The sequence below is a fragment of the Aquila chrysaetos genome, chromosome 13, assembly GCF_900496995.4.
Source record: "Aquila chrysaetos chrysaetos chromosome 13, bAquChr1.4, whole genome shotgun sequence".
Taxonomy (NCBI): Eukaryota; Metazoa; Chordata; class Aves; order Accipitriformes; family Accipitridae; genus Aquila; species Aquila chrysaetos.
In genome coordinates, this window is record NC_044016.1 from 33,086,040 (window position 1) to 33,106,613 (window position 20,574).

General features: G+C 44.5%; 1 protein-coding gene across 1 annotated transcript in view; it reads right to left on the minus strand.

Moving 5' to 3' along the window:
- Positions 1 to 5,371: 5,371 nt before the first annotated feature.
- The window catches only part of PGBD5 (piggyBac transposable element derived 5), a 74,059-nt gene continuing 58,856 nt past the window's right edge, over positions 5,372 to 20,574 (minus strand). Inside the window, exons 6-7 of the mRNA XM_030035273.1 lie at positions 14,910 to 15,015; positions 5,372 to 13,391 (exon numbers count right to left, since the gene is read on the minus strand). Of these exons, the coding sequence (XP_029891133.1) occupies positions 13,196 to 13,391; positions 14,910 to 15,015 (302 nt within the window). The 3' untranslated portion in view covers positions 5,372 to 13,195. The remainder of the gene's footprint in view (positions 13,392 to 14,909; positions 15,016 to 20,574) is intronic.

Below are 20,574 nucleotides of genomic sequence, written 5' to 3' on the forward strand. Positions count from 1 at the left end.
ACTGCTGATTTTCATTAACCACATGAGAAACTAGGTTAAGCTTCCTCAGGCAATAAAATCCTGTAGGCTACTGCGAGGCTGTCACTGCTAGAGAGACTCTGTCAGCTGGGAACGGGCACTGCCATCTCGCAACAATGAACCTAACTGGGTTATAAATAACTCCTCATTGTTAGAAAAGAAACAGTGGAGAAAAAGAATTTCTTTTTCTGTTCTAGTTTTCTCCCTTTTTGGTAGCATCAAAGCGATTTGGGTATTTGCAGAGGCGGTCAGGACCAGCAGCAGTAAAACGGAGGAGGCAGCGGGTAGGGCGAGCGCAAGGAGAGCAGAGGAGGGAGCTGGTCTGGCGTATCGGGGGGTTAAACCCGAGGCACAGGCACGAGGTTGGGTTCCCACCTACGAGGCTGCAGGACGAGATTTCCAGCACCGCTGAGATTTGGGCTACAGCAGGGAAGCTCCCTTGCAGCCCAGTTTTGTTGGGTGCCTGGTCATCGATCCTGCAGGCCGCTCTGCTGGGAAGTAACCGGAGGAACGTTCATCCCGGTGCCTCGCAAGCTGTTCGCGATAACGTGGTTTACAGCTGGTCTGCTGAACCGCCCTGCCTCTGTAGACGTTTCCATTGACATTTGGTGGTGATGTTGTTGGACAAATCACAAGAAACAGATCATTCACGGTGGCGTCTGGGAACAAAAGTTCAGGAATCTCTTTTGCTTAGTGCGTGCGCCACAGAAAGCTGTCGCTGGCACCCACTGAGTCCACTCGAGTGTCTGCACTTGGTGCGTGCGTACTCGCCCCAGGCCTGGGTGAAGGTGGGCATATTTTATGCAATGTAAAAGCAGATTCTAAAATCACTGCAGTGTACAATGCCTTGGCATTGGCTGCTGCCATCCCAGGTAAGAGAGTGCTGCTGAATATGAATGATTTGTTTAAACTATCTGTTTATTGCATTGGCCAAGACCCCTGTAAGCAATACAGATGTTTAACAGCAGCTGGTCTGAGTCCTACTGAAGTCCCTCACAGATACCTCAGAGCTTCTCTGGTCCAGGGTCACAGGTACCAAGCTACTGGCTGCAGTAACAAATTCTCTTCATTAAAAGTGCTAGTATCTCTCTTATTAAAATAAGTTTATTAAACCTGACTTGCAGTATTTAATAGCACCGATTGCTCGGTCTGGCTGCAGACTGTGGGTCATCATCCGTGTTCGGTTTAGTAAGTACTTGACATTACCTGGTGTCTGAAAAGACAAACTGTGGAACCCTGCAGTGGCACTTTTGAAATTGCTTTTCTGAACAGAGCAGTGCTCTACCTGCTCTATGTTAATCATGGGACAGGAACAAAAAAAGGTGATTATTTGAAGACAAAAATGTTATGCTAAGCTAGTTGTTGGGACGCCTCTCTTCCAGCCAATCTCAGAAGCAGCTCTGTACCAGGTGGTAGTGGGTTGCTGGGCACAGAAATGGAGAGGACTGAAAAACCATGAATCAGAGAGATGACAAGAAGAGGAGCAGCAGGCACAAACTGGAGGAAAGCTGACAGGTACAGAATTACGTCTTTCTTTACAAGTGTTGGATGGGGACTTTCTTCTGTGGCTTTTTCAGTCCAAATGTTCAAGAGATACGTATGTACATTAATTCATGTATATGTCACTATCTCCAACAGTTTCAGTGTCAAAAGGCTTTGCAATACAGATAGACTAGTAGGCAATGAACTTTTCCAGTTCCTGAGAGTGATTTGCAATTTATTCTGGCATGGCTGGCTGCAGATGTTAATCTTATTCACACCAAGTTAAAGAAAAGTCTCTCCTCTTTCCCCCTTTCCCTCACAACTTTCACAACTTCCCATTTTTGTAGATTATTATTTGGCATCATTGTACCTGGCTGCTTGACAAGGTTCTCTCTTTTTTGCTTTTTTTTTTTTTTTTTTTTTTTTTTTTAAATTTTGTGTGTGTCCAGAAGAGATGGAAGTGGTTTGCTTTGCTGTTTCCCCAAAGGGTACGAGACAATGCTGCGATTTTAAACCCTGCCTTGTTGTTCTTGGGGACCCCGAATCTGGCAGATGGAATATCTAACCTTTCTTTTAAGGTCAAGACCCAGCCCCAAGGCATGGAAGTATGAAAAGGAGCATATTTTGGCTTGTCGCACCTTGGTGTGTTCACGTTGCTGTTGGTACCAGCCGCCTCCGGGTCGGGGGCGAGGGCTGCGGTGCGGTAGGTGAGCCTGTCTGCTCCGGGGAGGTTGTTCTCATCCATGTTTGTGGATGGCGAATTCCCCATGAACCTAAGAACCTGCTTTGCTGCTGCTCTTGCTTCTTGCATGAAGGAAGGATTTCAGGTTCCCAAGCAAAACCTGTAACGGAAAACAAATTCTGCAGGGAAAGGCAGAACAAAGGCTGGTAAAATACCTGAATCCTGTGTCGGTACCTCTGGCGATGTCAGTGCAGGCGTCCTGGGGAATCCCGTCCAAGCCCAGTGGGGACAGTAGAAGAGGGAGAGAGATCTCTGGCTCCTCAATTCTCATCACCTTTTTTTCTTCAACTCTTATTCCCAAAGACAAAACTGTGGCTGGCTGTGCATTTGACCTGTGCTGTAATCTAAGGAAACTGGAGCACGGAGACGTGTCTGAAGAGAGTTGAGATGGCTTTGCTTTGCAGGGGTCTGATGAGATGCCATTCATTACCATGTGTAAAGCGGTTTTTCAAGTCTCCGTGAAGGTGCCTTAGGAGTGCCTGTGCTTTGATTTAGTGACGGCTGGGGGTATCCTTCTCTGCAGTGTCTGTGACTTGGCACTTTTTCTCTCTGCTCCTCTCTGGGGACGGAGGGGCAAGTGGAACAGGATGTTAGAAAACACTGCAAAATGGAACGCTAAGTTTGGCTTAATTAAGAAAGACTATGTTGTTGGAATTATTAATTGCAAATTCTCTTGAGGCTAATTTCACGGGAGATTGAGTTACTGCAGGCCCTGGCCTGATCTGAATGGATGGCATTGTTTTAAATGGCAGTGTTGAGGTTACACGCGCGCGCGCATCTGTGTGTCTCTCAGTGTTAATCAGATCTAGGATTTCATAATTTCATAAATTCAATTCCTTGTTTTATTCAATTAGTGTGTTAAAGATGATTCGCACCGCTTCTCACAACTCTGATCACGTAGCCTTATTACACACAGCATTGGGTCTGGTCACGGCACATCCAGGGACGAGGGAGCAAAGTGACGTGCTGCTGGGGCTGGCCCTCCAACCACGACGGTGAACTCGGAGAAATTCTCATTTGGTTTTATGACACAGCTGAACACCTCGACCGGCGGGTGGCTGGTGTCACTGCAGGGGCTTGTAATCATCTCCTTATGTCCCTCCTGCCCCTGCGTGCCTGTGGAGTGATGTACGGAGTTGCCCGTGGGTGCTGCGCGTGGCTGCGTGCAGCTCGGGGAGCCCTGCCACCAGCCAGGCTGTGTTTGTGCCAGTCCATCACCCCGATGATGCACCCACACGTTTCCAGGCTCAGGCATTCGTTTGGGACGAGCCAGCCTCGGCTGTGTGCTGCAGGCAAGCACTGTGGTTTGATCGCTTCTTGATCTTGGATGTGATGTCTCGGAGTAGAAACCTGTGGGCTCCTCCCCAGCTACTCAGGGGTGACTGTTGTGGTGCAAAAAATACAAGGCAAAGCAGAAAAGGAACCTGTTTCTTGGAGGAGCTGATTGTGTGAAGGGTCCAGACTGTCCTTCAGACCAGCACAGTTAGGGTTGTTGTCCTGGTTTCAGTTGGGATAGAGTTAATTTTCTTCCTAGTAGCTGGTAGAGTGTTGTTTTGGATTTAGTATAAGAAGAATGCTGATAACACACTGATGGTTTCAGTTGTTGCCAAGCAGTGTTTAGACTAAAAGTCAAGGATTTTTCAGCTTCTCAAGCCCAGCCAGCAAGAAGGCTGGAGGGGCACAAGGAGTTGGGAGGGGACACAGCCAGGACAGCTGACCCAAACTGGCCAAAGGGGTATTCCATACCATGGGATGTCATGCCCAGAATATAAACTGGGGGGGTGGATCGCTGCTTGGGAACTAACTGGGCATTGGTCGGTGGGTGGTGAGCAATTGCATTGTGCATCACTTGTCTTGTATATTCCAATCCTTTTATTATTATTATTGTAATTTTATTGTCATCTTTATTATTTTCTTCCTTTCTGTCCTATTAAAATGTTCTTATCTCAACCCACAAGTTTCCCACCCTCTCCCTGATTCTCTTCCCCATCCCACTGGGTGGGGGAGAAGTGAGTGAGTGGCTGCAAGGTGCTTAGTTGCTGGCTGGGGTTAAACCAGGACAGTTGTCAATTCGGCTACCTACATGTTGAAAAGATTTCTGAGATCTTGGCTGTGTTGAACATGCCAGAACTTCCCGCCCTCCCCTTTTTTGATACTAGCTGAGCAACTTAAGATAAATAGTCACCTCCTAGAGACTGGGTCCATGGAGATATTAAATAGGTCAAGGGACTCGCTGCAGGTTGCTTCTCTTCATGTTTTATTTTCCCTGAAAATCTGGATTTTTCTCTGGACAACTTAGATGCAAACTAAATTTCTTCCTGTGGAAAACACAAGTTACTATGAAGAAACACCCTGAGCAAATTAGACTGAGATCGCACAGCAAGAGGTCAGTGTTGAGCCACACCAGCACATACCTGGAGGATGCTCTGCAGCCTGGTCCCCGGCGGACGGCTCTGCGGCCACAGGGCCATGAGGGACGCAGGCCCAAGGCATGGGGGACATCTTTACTGTGTTGTTGGCAAAGACCCACTCTAACCCCACTTATGTTTTCTCCTGCAAGGTTTCTGCTCCCTTTGTGGATTAAGGTTTAAACCAGGTCGTAGTAACTTGTCGACTCGGAGCTGTGAAACAGCCGTCATCCGGAGGTGATGCATGTCTGGTTTTGCCTGCAAATGCCACCTATTTGGCATGCAGGTCATGGTTTCGGTGGGTACCACTGGTGGCACAGACAAACCTTGCAAGGAAGAGTCAGAGCAGTGAGGACAAAGGGCCGGTACCGTTCAGCAGAGACAATCTCTGAGAGCTGGGACAGACGCCCGTGTCCTTCTGTCCACCCATCCCTGCCCTGAGATGGCTGGGAAGCATCGCTTGTGGGTGCCGGGGGGGCAGCAGTCCCCTTTCCTAGACCACATTGAAATGCTTTTTAAACTCAGTTCTTTCTAAAGAAAATGCTTTTGTACTCAATGGCTGGATAAAGACGTCAGGCTTTTGCCTCTAATGGTCTTAGAGCGAGAACCTGTAATTTCTCTAGCAGCATTTTCTCCATGTCCTTTCACCTACACACGCAGAGGACTACCAAGCATCTTCCCCAACCTATTCCAGAAAAGAACGAGACAGAAAAGCAACCGGTAATATATCTGACTGTATTTCAAAGTTGTTGATTGTAAACAAACTTTGTTGAAGAAATAAAATCACATGACAAGATATCAGAGTGATACTATAAATCCATTTTGTTATTGTTGCCACACTTCACATTTTTGGAACTCGGAATTTAGCTCATGGTGTACAAAACTTGTAAAAATTTATTGCAAGCGTGCCTTTGTGTAGAACAAAACTGGTGTCACAAAAGTAGTTCCCTGTCCCCCACAGAAACACAGTTGTGTATCTCTTACCGCAAAGAGGTCACACACCTGCATTTCCTGAAAGACTTGGCTGTTACAAAATTGCTCTGAGAAGTTTTTAAAAAAAAAAAAAAAAAAAGGAAAAAAAAAAAAAAGCAATTGCAGCGTATGCTTTACCTCTGGAATTTACACTTTCAATGGAAATCTTTAGAATTATAAAGAACATGGAACTTTGCAACAGAACTGCAGTCGCCGACATTGTGAGCACAGCCCAATGGAGTCGTCCCGAAAGCACGCGGCCAGCTAAGGCCCGTCGCTGCGTTTGGTACCATCGCTGCATTTGATGGAATGTAAGTTGCACATATTGGAAAATAAATGAAAATTAATCCCCACTGTTCCTGTTTCTACTGTGGCGCTTCCTCAGACTGTCGCTTCCATGCTGTGCCGACATGCAGCAGTGCTTTGACTCCAAGGTTGGTGACTACTGAACATGTATAGTATAAGGAAAGGCATGGAGTGAGGCTGGTGATGTAGCTAAAGCAGGGTTTATGTTGCTAAAGCAGCTGTGCAGACTGGTTGTGTTAAACATCAGCCTTTTCTTTTTAATTCAAAGGCAGCAGGGGAGGGGGGTACACATGCTGGGAAGATGAGAGTTAGGAGGGATCGCCTGGCTCCTCTCCCTCTGCATGCCCAACCTCTGAACTTTCCTCTGCCTCCTTAAACCCGCTGTTCCCCTTAAAATCCTCCTTGTATCAGACTGTGCTGATCAGCCTCACCTATATGGGGTCAGATCAATATCTGGCATAAATCTGAGTTTTACTATCTCTAATCTCACACCAGACCATGGGGTCAAGTTATTTTTAATTTCAGTACTGAAATGGCAGGCAAAGATTTGGCTTACAAGCAGCAGAAAAATCCAGCTTGCAAAAGTAAGTCCAAGAGACCTGGGATTTGTTTTCCATCAAAGGAGTAACTCCGTTTCATAGAGACATGTGAATTGTTCAGCAGTCACATTTTGCATACACCTTGACACAGATTAATTGGAGAACAAGACCACAAAGTTACTTTGACACCAAGTGGGTTGGAGTTCTGGACAGATGAACCTAGTGTACTGGGCTTTGCTTTTTGATTTCTAGGATTTTTTTTTTTTTTTTTTTTTTTTTTTTTTTTGTAACTAGGGAAAATAGGACAAAATGCTCTGTTTGAAGTCCAGAGCGCACTGTACTTGAAGAGGGAAAGCATTTGCCAGCTTCTTTATTTCAGAAGTGCAGTTGCCAGGGCTGGGAGCAAACTGTGTGGGCCTGCCATCTTCCCTTCCCCAGTAAGACGTATGAGACTAGCTTGACTATGAAGTGTGTTTGTTCGAGGAGCTTGGCTCCCACACTGCGGTTGTCTTTTCCCCTCTTTGTTTATTCAGTCAGGTCCTGCACACCATGGCCCTGCAGGACGGGGTTATGGTCCTTTCCCACTAGGTTCTTCAGCCAGGTCCCCCACACATTCAGGGGTTGTTACAGTTACATCAAATGAGCACTTTTGCAGAGTGATGTTTTCATGGATAAGATTTTTGCACTACACATCGTGTGGACCACCTTGACATCTAATACAAGCAATTATTACTTCAGAAGAGGGATACAAAAAGGATTTACCACTTAAGGCCTTTTCGTGATAACTAACAGCTGTTCACCAGACCCATCAGAGTGGAAGGGTTTAAAAAAAACCCAAAACACCAAAAAACCTCCCCAGACCATGTCAAAGGCCCCTCTTTGACAGCGATCCAGAGCTGAGAAACGTTACAGCCATTCCGATGGGAGCAGTGGGTGTGGTGATGCCGATACCTGTTTTGGGTCCGTACGAACCTGACGGGCAGCACTAATGGGACAAAGCAGGCAACACCGTCACAGTGACTGCAATTAGTGTAGGCTTCAGAAACAATACCCTGTTTCATCTGAGATCTGTGAAATAGCAGAAAGGATCAGCAAAGTAATACTATAGAAGTAAACTGAAAGGCCAACTCTGTGCTGTCACCTCTTCCAGACTAACCAAGAACCTGCGGGCTGATTTGGATGTGCTCTAAATCCATGGAATGAGGGAAGCAAAGGAAAGCGTAGGGCAGGAAACTTCTCCAGGGCTAGATTTCTGAAGACACAGAGCTGTCTCTCAAAAGAGGAAGAGACCCTTTTTGTACAAAGCACAGATATTCTCAGCTGTTCCGCAACAGCGAGATGATGGCACGGGGGCTTTTCCAGTTCCAGTTCATAATGCTTCTGGAAACAAAGGTAGGTTTGGGAAGAACTGTTACAAGGAGGAACATATATCAAGTAGCACTGGTGACAGGCTTGGATTTGAGCAGATGATGACGTGATCTGTCTGTGCAAAATATCCCAGTTAATGAGAGGCCAAATATATACATGTTTTGAGCTTAGAATTCCTTGCCTTTGTAAAGTGTTGCTAACAGTCCTTTGACACTTGAATGTTCTCAACCAGATCGAGATGAGCTCTTGTTTTACAAACAACTAATCTTACATCAGTCCTAGCAACAAGAAAGTGCCACGGCAAACTCCAACGGAGATGGATGGAAGACTTCATATTCCATCTGAGCCTCAGTGACTTTTCTCAAGTCAGTCTTAGTTAATCATTTGACTGAATTTCACATTGATTACTGGACTATAGTGGAGGTTCAGATTCTCCATTTTATCTCTTCTAGGCAGGTTGGGCTGCTATGTTTTATCCAGTTTTCTCTTGCCTTCAGTGCAACTTGGTTTTGACTCATAGCGGCCTATATGGAGCAAGAGAACCTGTGCTGACAGAGTCCCACAGCCCTTACTTTTCCACTGAACGTGTCAAAACGTTCAGCATGCTTTCATTTCTAGTTTGGAAAAGTGCATTTGAACAAGAACTAAGTCACTGGAAATGCAGAACGTAGACTTAAATCAGCAGGAGTGCAAACTCCACTTCACAGTTTCATCACCCCCTTACCTGGGCTGTGCCTTGGTGTCTGATTAGGAAAGGGGAAGCTCCTATTTGAGGAGCTAATGATGTCTCATGAGTGTCAAGGTTGTTAAAGCACTTTGCCATCCTTGCATGGAAAGTAGCATAGATGTGCAGAATTATCATCACCCCACTCATCACTAAAATCAGCTCCAGAACTAGGGGACTAAGACATGTAAGACTGAGATATTGGAGGCTTCTTTCACTACTCACCAGCTCAAGACAGACTACTAAATTTTGGAAGGAAAAAACCTCTTCAGCCAAAAAAAAAAAAAAAAAAAAAAAAAAAAAGCCACAGAAGTGTAGCTGGAGGTAAAGAATGGGAATGCTGTTTTGAGTTGCTGTCCTTAATGTCAGTCTGGAAACAGCTAAATATATTTCTCTCTAGAAATTGTCTGAAGAAAACAACATTGTACCCATTAGGGACACTGAGACTTCTATAAATGGGGATTCTCGGACTACCTTGTAAATGTAGAAGGGTTGGGGCTAAAGAATAGAAATGGAAAACAGAGATGAGATTTCTTTAAATTGTGCCCTAGTGTCAAGTGCACAAATGGACTGAAGTAAAAAAGTGGCAGAGTTTCTGCAAGCCCTTGAAGCATTTTTCAACTGAGATAACAGCAGTGGAAACCATTTCACAGTGGCTTCTAAGCTCTAGTGGGTGTTCTATTACGCACTGGGAAAAGAAATGTTTTCCAAGAATGGATCATGGCACGACAGACATTTCTTGAAAGCAGTACTGTGCATAGAAGGTGGTCAGTATGTCCTACTGATGGACTCGGTTCTTTGAAACAAAGTTTGCATACCATAAAGAAGTAATTTTCAGTTTTCAGAAGGTTTTTTTTTGTCTGGAAAAATTTAGAGATGTTACCTCTGTGACCTGGTTGGCATTTCCACTGCACTTCAGCTACTGCTGAACTTTAAGATCTTTTACCCAGATTGTCTCAAGGCTACAACAACCCCCCCTCCCCCAAACAACCCAAACTTGCTATCATTTCACAAGCCATTGCACAATTAACACACACGTGCACACTATAACTAGCATCCTTGCACTACTTTGAGATTAACCCCCCCCCCCCCCCTTTTTTTTTCCCTTTAACTAGGGGGAAGCCTTAATGTTACAAGCAGGTAGGGAACCAAATCTGAGTAAGCCAGTTTGCAGTAAAGGAAATGCTACAGACGCTGAGCTGCAGTTAACAAACTTTTGCCTTTTAAAAATTATTCAATTTCTTCCTTAATTACTTTGCCTCATTTGTAGTAACATAAAGAAAGTGCAAGATGCTTTTTCAACAAGGAGAAATCTTAACTTTCCCCAACCCTATCCACTCCTAGTCAATAAATGGAGAAGATGAGGTGGTATAGTCATCTATGGATACAGACTATGCTTTGGTGGCTTTTGCTTGTTGGCTTCGAGAGCCAAAATTCAGGCATTTTGTACATATAAATATATATAAATATTTTTGCTTACTTATGGAATGTTTGTGCATGTTCAGGGCACCAGTTCAAAACGATGAGGGATGGTTAAGGCTAAGAAAATGAAATTCATTGCAAAGCTATAATTTTGTCTCCATTTTTCTCCTTTACGAAGGAGACTAAAGCATCTTCCCTGTAATAGTTAGCCACTGTGTAATCCCCCGTTAATACCAATTCTAGGGAAAACTACTCAGGACCCAGTCCCTGAGGCAAAAAGCTAGGACCTCATGATTTTAGCTCAAGTAATCCGTATAAATAACAGCATACATTAGTGGAAAATTAAACATTCCAAGGCCTTGGACCTACTGTCACCTGAAAAAGAAAAGGCATTTTCTGTATGGGATGGCCTAGATCCAAGCCTTTAAGCATATATAGTAACATAACAATTGGCCAAGGACTCCAGATCTATCTTGGGGGGCTACGACAGAGCTGGAGAGGGCTGTGCTCACTCCTCAGGAGAGCCAAGTGGCTCCGAGGAGGTCCTGCAAACCTCCCCATCCCTGCTGGGGTATGTGCACCTTGCAAATGCTCCACCACTGCAGGGCAATGCAAGGAAGCTGGGCTCCCAGCAGCTACTGTTCATTCAAGCCATCCCATCAGCAAAGTTCCAGCCAGACCTTTCCTTTCTGCCCCAATTTTGACTACTGTATAAATTCACAGGACGTAATGAACTTGTAGCTACTCTTCCTATTGCAACATAGGCTGGCGTTGTCTGAAGCAGGGAGCAATAAGAACGCCATATGCCTTCAGGTACCTCTGTGGAATTCCCTAAAAAAAGGAAACTGTGGGCTTATATTGCAGAACATTTGTTTTTCATGCCTCATGCTAGCTCCTCTCCCCCTTTGAATACTTACAAGACTGACAAGACGCAGCTACCCCACACGCTCAGTCTGAAGAGGGGTGGTCTCCATTCTCTGCAGTGCCAAGAAGTTTTGAACTCATCCTTGGGCTCCTATGCAGCTTGGCATTGCCAAGGACTAGAGTGGTACAAACTCTCCTTCCTTTTGAGGCTAGGAGGTCTCGGTGCACAAGGTTATGTCCTTTCTCCCACGTTTCCTGGGTGGACACCTTGTGGACTGAGAAGTGAAAAGGGATGCTTAGGAAACCCACTGCTGTACGCTGTGCAGCTGGCAGGCAGAGCAGGCCATGGGGGAAACAATGCCCAGAGAGAGAAAGGTATGAAGTTGGCCGTCCCCTTCCTCTCCCTGCAACCAGGTGAGATCTGCCTCTAAGTCTACGCCAAAAAAGTAAGACTTTGGTGGAAATAGAAAGATGGCAGTGCAAGGATGCTCTTTGGGCTAGTCAGTAATTTACTAACCTCTGCTGGGTTCTTCCTCTGGTGTGATTTACATGCTGTGTATTTGCATATCACACAATGATGAAATCTGCGGAGTTCTCAAATTTGTATTGGTTAGCCTCTATTGCCTCTTGCCAGACAGACACCTATAACCTGGTGAGGTTTACACTGATAAAGAAATCAATCAATCAATCAATCAATCACTCCATTCCTCTTGAATCAATCAACCTAAGTCATTCTTAGGTAAAACTTTTCAGGCTTGGGGACCTAAAACCAGCAGGTCCTCTAAGCAAGATGGTTTCTGCCCTGTAAGTTAATGCAATTCTGTTTGTGTCCATCACTGCTAACCTTTAGAATACAGAGGGTTTTGCTGATTGAGTTGTGGACTGAAATCAATAATGTGTAGAGGGCAGGGTAGTATTTTACCTCAGTGTTGATTCTCCCCTGTTTCAATCATACCTCTCGCTCTCGGCATTGTTTTCCAAAGCTTCAGCGACCTTCAGATTCCACCAGCACCAAAACGTGGCATTTCAGCCATGGGCACCAGCTCCATGACGATGCTTGGCCTCTACAGTGTTACTCAGAACAAAAGAACTCTTTGGGCTTGCTCTGTTTTTGTGAGGTTTAAGGACTGGTTGCAACTGGACTTCTTTCTTGTTGTAAAACACAATGCTATGTTATTTTGCTAAACATGTAATCTGCTTAATTACAACTACTGTGACAAGCCCCAAACTCTAACAGGAAGAATTCCTACAGAACACCCTGCAGTGATAATGGGAAACACACTGCTATTAGTGACTTATTTTTTCCTGCCAACTGTGTGCCAAATGAAGTTCTAAAATGGACCAAACAAGTCTTGACAGTTACAAAAGGAAAAGAAAGAAATTGTTGTTCCTAAGAACTTAACAGTCCATTACATTAGATTTTTAAGCAACATTTAAGATACAATTGAAATCAAGAAAAAATATCATTGTTATACTCTGATTTCTCACCTGTACACTGACTGTGGCAGTTAAGAAGTGAGGCAGTATTACTTACTGGTTTACTCACTGTTAATACTTACAGTATTATTCACTGTTTGCGTATAAAATGTTTTGTCCTGGTTAAAAAAGAAAATCAATGTAATATATTTCCATTTTAAATTCACTACTGTATTTGGTTTCTCCTAATTTTGCTGTGTTCTAACTGGGATCAAATTGCTTTACATTACATTAATAAAAACAAAGAAAAGAAAAAAAAAAAGACAGAAAGAAAAAGTCTTAACTGGTCCTCAGTTCCTGGCTGCCTGCCCGCGAAGGTTTTGTTTGTCAATACGCTTGCTTCAGTGTTCGTGTATCTGAACTGCTTCGTTTAGCACACTGGGAGGACAGCAGCGAGGCCGTACAGGATGGCAGGCACTCTCACCCACAGCCCACGGTGTAGACTTACGTTGTTTGTCCCAGGATTGAATAACTCCAAGGAAGGTACAGAGTTTTCTGTAACACCCGCCTAGGACTGCTGAGCTACGTCAGCTTATGACAAGCTCTTAGCCCAAGAAGAACTTTACAAGATGACCCTGTTGAACAAATAGTATTGAGATGACGACTAACTTGAGTCTGTTTCTGGTGTACAGATTCCCACAGGGCATTCACATATGCAATTCTGTGTCAGCTTTTCCAGTGGCACTTTCTGCAGGACATGTATACATCCAGCTGCTACTAGGAACAAAGTTTCCACCTCTCTAGTGGCATCACTTGGCATTTTTGGATAAGGACAGCACTGGTGGTGTCACAAGTTCCTTGCTTTGCCATTCCAGGTGTGGCATCTTCTTCTGCTTACCCTCCACCCCCTGCCTATGCCACCAAGAACAATGCATCAATGGGAGGGTGAGGTGTCTTCCAAGCCCAGAAGCTCCTTTACAAGTCTTTCACCGAACTGTGCGCGGCTATACCTTGTCACGTGGTAGGCCTCTGACATTTTGTAGAGGATGTAGGCATTGTTTATAGCGATGCTGATGGCAAACCAGAATACTTGTTGCCAGGTCTTGTTTGGTTTGTGAGAAATGAAATACCTAAAAAGCCAAGAGAGAAGGGGAGGTAGAAGCACTGTTCAGCCAAACACTTGCAGCTGGGATGCAAGAAATAATCCCAGACAAAGATTCTGCAGTCACAAAGGGGAAGCAGGCCCAGGACTTAACACCTAGTGCAAGTATCATCTTAAGAAATTTTGTACAATGTATTGGACAGTCATTTACAGTTAAGTTGCTCAATTTTGGAAATTTCTAGTAGTGTCTAAAAGAACAGACTTCCTTGCCCTTAGAAGCAAAACCTCAGCAACACTCTCACCTCTGTACCACTCCACATAAGTAAGAGTACCGATACAGAGTCCTTGAGCTTACCCGTGACAAACATCCACGTGATGGGAGCTGTGGGTCTGAATCCCTTCAATTTGTAACTAAAAAAAAAGCCTCAGGCACGTTACGTTACAGTTTAGGGAAGATTGCTGATGCTTCTCCTCTTGTTTATCTCTATTGCGAGCAAAGAATGATTTCTGCTGCTGTCAACAGTAGGTGGGAGGATATGGGGGTAGAGCCAGAGCGTGCAGTGCTGGTATGTGGAGCACCTCTCCATAAGGCAGAACTAGGAAGGACTGACATCCTTATATTTAGGTACTGACAAATTCTAGGACTGCCAGAATATTCGCTCTTCGGTCATAAGATTTCCCACTTTCCTACTTTCACTTTTTTAGTAACCATTTACATCTACTACCTCACCTCTTTTTCGTATTGATTTCCTCAGACCAGATTCCAGCATCGGTCTCCAGCAACCACCTCCTCCTCTTTCATCTCTCTACTGAATTCTTGCTGCCTTGCCCAGAACTGGCTTGAAAAATCCGTGCTGCTTTTTCTCTCTCCTCAATTTTAGTTCTCAAAATTTTCTGCACCTCATTGCTATTCCCACAGCCAAGCTTCACCACTGCTATTCTTACTCGTTTCTGTTTCTCCCTGCTACATTAAGAGCTAACACTGAGGACTCTAACTGGAATTCAGAAGCCAAAAGATCTACATTCTGCTCTCCCAGATCATCTAGATCAGCTTTACATCCACAACTGAACATCCTTTTCTTCTGGCTCCAGGTGACACAAATATCACGGGACAGATAATCACCTAAACACCACCTGCTGATAGAGGTGGAGAGCTGAGCTAGCTTGCGAGATTCGTGAGGCTGGTAGACCCTTGTTGAATTCTCTATTTAGCCTTCAATTTGATGCGGCCAAGAACATCAGCCTACTGGCTCAACTTCCCAACACTTCTTAAAAGTCATTTACAAGATAAGAACATAAGTCTCAATTTTTTTTTGACTGGTGGATGGGTAGATAGAGCCAAAACAACACTAGCAATACAGCTCCTGCCCTTGTGCAGAGCCAGCTTCAGATCTTTGACTGAAACAGGAGTTTTGTCAGAAATTAATTCCATGAAAGCAGGATTGGGCCCTCAGCTGCAGCTCAACATGGAGAACTCAAACATTGCAGCAACAGAGAAGGAGTGAAAGAAATACAAACACACACACATGCACATATTCTTACTTACTTGCTGTATTTGTCATCATATTTGCAGATATAGCTAAGGTGAGCAGCAAAGGCTTCAACTGCCAACGGGCATGGAATTTCTCCGCTTTTTCTCTTAATTATAACTCCTGCATCAATTAGAAACATAACAGTTTTAAATCCACATCATAGGTCTAGCAATTAAAAGATACAGTTTCTATATATGGTTTATTATAAAATAAACCTTATTGACAGTTTCTGCCCTAAAACTGGGACGTTATCTTAACAGAGATGCGAGTTTCATTTTTTTTTTTTCATTGGTTGTACAATTGAGCAAGTGGATGGGGAAGAAGAGGAATCATTTTTCAGCTGGAAATGAAAAGCGTTAGACACAAACACTTTCACCATCTGTTCAGAAAAAACCCATACATTGCCATAGTCCCCCAGCAGCCCCCTGCAGCCAGGATTAGTCTCTCCTCTGTTGGTTCACAAGGAGTTGTGGTCACCTCTAGAGCTGTGACTTGCTATTTTATGCTTTGAGTTCCGAAGGTCCCAAACAAGTCCTCTGAAATTAAATCCTTTGCTTATCTCCACCCGTGGGGGCCAAGAGCAACAGTAGCTCCACTCTACTGGGTGCGAATTGACAAAGAAAAGAAAATACAGTAAGAAGGAGCCAACTGGCTAAACCCAGTCAAGACCGTGGTGATGCTGGTGGGTGAGTTGAAAGAGCCACAGCCACAATATCTTTGAAATGAGAAACAGCCTGATTTGCTGCTGTAGAGAGCCAGAGCTCAGATGTACGCTTAGGTTGCTCAGTGGAGCTAAGCACCCATTTCTCTGCCTGCAAGTGATGTCTCCTGCCCTGCCTGGTGAGCTGGCTAGGTAATTCAGCTCACCACGGGGCATGATTATCCTGCCTACTGCAGAAATCTGTGGTAAAAGGCAACAAGTCCCCTGCAACTACCTGCCAACCACTCTCTGCACAAAGATGTGGTGCCTAGAGCAGGTTACTCCAAGAACGGGCCCCATTCCCTCACATGGTGCATCTTTGACCTTGCCTTCTCCAACACTACAGCAGTATTTATAAGTAAGTCCAACGCTCTCTCAAGAAACTCCCCTAGCTCTTCTCTGATTTATTGCTCCCGTCCTCCATGTTTTCCCTAGCTGAGGGGGGAGCTCCTTGTAGGAGGGAAGGATGAGTAAAACAAACTTATAGCATAGGAGTCTGTTCCCTAACTTTTGACTTTATGTCCCCGCAGGGTTTGATGGTCAGCTCTCCAGGGTATGGACCATCTCTTGCTCCATGTCTATGGCACACTGTCTAGTGAGGATCCCTGCTCTCTCCCAGGCACAACGCCATTTTTCTCCGGGTCTAGAGAAGCACTTGGTCACGTCCTTTCTCAGCATTGTTTCAGTACAGGTACAATTCTGGGCTTTCTCATTTCTCAAGCCTTCAAACTCTCATTGCCTTCCTTCTGCCAACTCTTTTACAGTCATCCCTAAAATGCTCCTCACGTTTTGATTACAGACTTCACCATTTCATTCCTTCAGCTGGAAGTCTCATTCCATCCATTATCTCTGTCAAGCCCCCTGTGCTTTCCTAGCTGGCAGGCTCTATTTTGAAGCAAGACTTATGACACATACTAAATGTCATGTTACAGCTGAGCCATGCAGCAATTTATTTGGGGTCTTTAAAGTCTGATTTTTCAAGAGTCCAAAATGATATCACCTCTAAATTGTTCAATACACTCTCCTTTCACCTCTGCCTCCCCAAGCTGAGTGTAAGTGTAGCCCAAGGGGAGGGGAAAAAACCCAATCAAATAAATAAATCCTTCATTACATTCACATACTTATTATAGTGCTTTTTTTATCCTTTTAATGAGTCCTAGAAAAATCTGGCCAGCATGAGGTAAAAAGGGCTGATATACCACGAGCCTGCTGCTTCAGTGCTGCAAAATCACTTGCCATCCCACCTGGGCAGGTCAGGAAAGTGTAAGGATGTTCCTGGTGCCAGCATTTTACAAAAAAATCCCCTTCTTTCTCCTCTTGCTCTCCTCTCTTCCCCTTCTCTTCCTTTGGAGGATTTATATTTCCTTTGCATTTGCTTTGTATTCACAATCCTTAAAAAAAAGCATTGCGGTGGCAGCTATGTGGGTACCCTCTCATTTTCTATTGTATTCCACGTAACATTCCTCTGTTTTGAGAATATAAATTGCTTTATAGGCAGATTATTTTTATAGCCTTTCCTAGGCTTGTTTCATAGCCGTAGGCCACCTCTCCAGGGAAGACAACTGCCAGAGCTGGGTCGTTCCTAGCTGCGGGTCTCCGTGGCAAGCGGTCCCAAGCCAGCTGACTCACCGGCACCATCCGATGAGCTATTTCCCCTCCTGGTCCTCCCCCAGCATCGCTCTGTTCCCATCCCTGGCAGCACTCCAGGGAACACACCGCCTGCGCTGCAGCCGCGGCCTGCCTTTGCCTGCGTGCTGGAAGGGGTGCCGGCTGCCGCCCTCCATGCTGCCGCTGTGGACAGGCATCAGTTTTTGGGTTTGGGGTTTTTTTTAACCTTTTTTTTTTTTTTTTTAGTTTTTAAGCTGTATGCTTGTCAAGCAAAGCTTGGGAAATACCACCCCAAATGAAACAAGCAGAAAGATAAAGGGGTATATTAGTTTGTTTCCCCAAAACCCTTATTATAAGCTAATCTGTGATTTTAGGAGCTAGAATCATGATTTTTAAAAATGGAGCCTCAGTAATACTAGCACCTTGGCAAACACTGAGATTGCATAACATAATATAACCGGGGGAGCACTGCATGTTCCAAGTGCTACATGGCTTTTCATCAGGACTTAGATTTGTTACAGTTCTTTATCAGAATTGCAGACAGTCAGCGTTGTACAAAGTCTAATGTTCAAGGTCTTCCCATCAGAGTCCTCTGGCCCCATCCCCACTCTCACCATACTTGGACACAACCCCCTGAATGTAGGGGTCACAAAGGACACATGGTTAAAACCCTAAGCTTCCCTGTCCTAAAACATACTTTTTAACACTATACTTCTTTCCCCAGTCTTTCCAGTCCTGGGCCAATCTCACAATCTGATTTTTTCAGGAAACTAGATTGTCACCGGACACTCCTCACTCCAGCTTCTCCTGGGCTAAGAACCACACAGGGACTTACACAACTGCTTCATACAATTGCGATGCCTCCACAACATCTCCCATCTTCTCACAAGTCATTTGTGAGATGCCAACAAGGCATTTGCAGCGCTTTAGTCCTTGCATATGTGACCCAAGCTTTGTTTTCTATCCTTAGCTATTGTACATTTAGCTTTTAAGTAGAGCTGGTTGGTGAAGAGCAGCTGTGAAAGCTCTTCTCGGAAAGAAGCTACTTCTTAAAAAGATCTTGGGTTCAACAAGTTTTGCTAAAGATGTAATTTTGGTCATCCTGCTGTGCAGCAAGTGAGGTTGCTGCCTGCTCCATCCTGCTTCATATGAAATATGGAAAAGATTGTAGTTATTTCTAGAACATATTAATGGAGATGCTGGGAAAGTGGGCACCAGATCTAGAGTGGAAAACCAAAAATGCAGCCTTGCCCCACAGATGGGGAGTACATACATAACCTGCTTTAGAATCGGGGTAACTTTTTACTTTCTGGGGGTCCCAATCTCTTTTGGCTTCTCAGTTCTTTTGTAATACAGGCACAAGGAAAAATTAAACTCAAGTTAAAGCTTATGGGAAATGAAAAACCCCACTGAATTTTGTTCTAGGCAGAAACTTCATACTTGATAGCAGAGTAAGCAGGACATTTTTGCAAGACTAAAGGAATAAGACTCATGCTTTAGCATCTGAGATGATGTATTATGGCATGTTGGTTCAAAACATCCATAATAAATAAGCTGCTGCACCTAAGAATAGTATTCATAGATCAGCTCTGACAAGTGTACTGCCCTCCTGGTGCCTCTGGCTTGGGTGTGATTTGCACTCCTAGTACAGGCAAGATCTACCTTCTCGACTTTCCTTTAAATGGCAATAAATAGCTCATTATTAGCTACATCCACCTCTTTTCTCATCCTAAGTTTTGTTTGGACCATCTCTTGCTTTCTGTTTTTAAGGTTTTCTCTTCACAGCCTCCTCCACCCCCGTCAACATTTACGCTCAACCAAGTGCAAACACCCACCACGCATTGTCAGGCGATCCCACTGGTACCAGTCTCTGTCCAACTACCTGGCGTGGGTTTTATTCCCCTTTGTCCCCACCTCCTCTCCCGTCTAAGACATGTGCTCAGCAGCTCTGTGCTACAGGCTTGCCTCAAGGAGCATGGATTGCCTCCTCTTCCTCCTCTATATTTGCATGCCTTAGAGGAGACTTTGGTGGTCCAGCTTCAAGTTGGTTTAAACTAGCTTTGCTGCACTGCCTTCAGAGATGCCAAATTAGAGGCAGGCAATCTGGTCTTCTGCCTTCCTACCGAGTCTCCATCTGTTCCCAGCTCTCCACTAGAGACTCTCTTTCCCCCCAGCACCACTCTTTAAAAAGCCAGTCTCTGTTTTCTGCTCTGATTCACGGTGAACTATGATGTCAACTGTCCCAGCCGGCATTTGGTGAGCAATGTGTTGGGCATGTCTTGCCCATCACACAAAGGTCCTCATCACTGGACGTTAAGTTACCTCACACACGCAACCTACAATCCCATCTATGCCAGAACAAACCCAAGGTCAATCACAAGCACAACAGCTCACACCTCCGTGTGCTGCTTGTAAAGGATGCTGCCAGGGCAGAATCTGCTTTTGCTCCTTCTTTTAACGGGGCTGTTAACACGGATGTTTACAAACAGTATTTTTCTAGTAATATTTATGAATTATAACCAAATGCTCCAAGCTAGCCTATAAAACCCAGGTGACGTGTAGTGATAACTCTCGTCCAGTTAGTGCAGTCGAATAAGCTAAATCCAGCAAAGCACACAAGGGGAACAGCACAAATCCTGATGATGAAGGCCCCTCATGGGGAGCAACACTGCTCCAGGGACTGGCTTCAGCAGGGTCCCCAAAGTGTCCTATTTCCTTCACGTACATATTTTCAGCATTTGTGCTCAGACGCCAGTCCATCTGAGTCACCAAGTCTTCATTCTGCTGGGGTGCCCAGCAGAATTCTTTGGGATCAGCCACGCTTTGCTAAGGTAATGAGCCTTCTGGCAAGGCACTGAACAACACACTAAGGCAACTTCTCAGCTTACCATACAGTAATTCAAGGCCTTAACTTTGCTTCTGTAGCCTGTACACATGAGAGAGTCACTCAGGATTCAGAACATGAGTGTACAAGATGCCTTTGAATTGGTGGCTTTACATTTAAAGGTTTAGGTTATTCTTATTTGTCTCAGGCAGTTATACATAAATCTGAATAATAAAAATGAAAAGAAACTGAAACAATATTTTCACTTGAGGACGAATTTCAAAGAGCTAGCTAATCATATTGCATCTTACAGAAGTTTCCAAACCTTCCTAAAACTATCTGTATACTTTCAAAAAGGAAAAGATTTCAGTATCAAGACGCTCTTGCAATTATTTGAACTATCCAAGTTATTTGTTTTGGTTTCTTTTCATCAACTGCTAAAACCAATTTAACATACAGCAGGAAGCCTTAATCGTATTCACTTCTGGCAAAAAGACATTTGTTTGTGACTAAGTTTTTACTGGATAAGATAAATTAATTGTAGGAT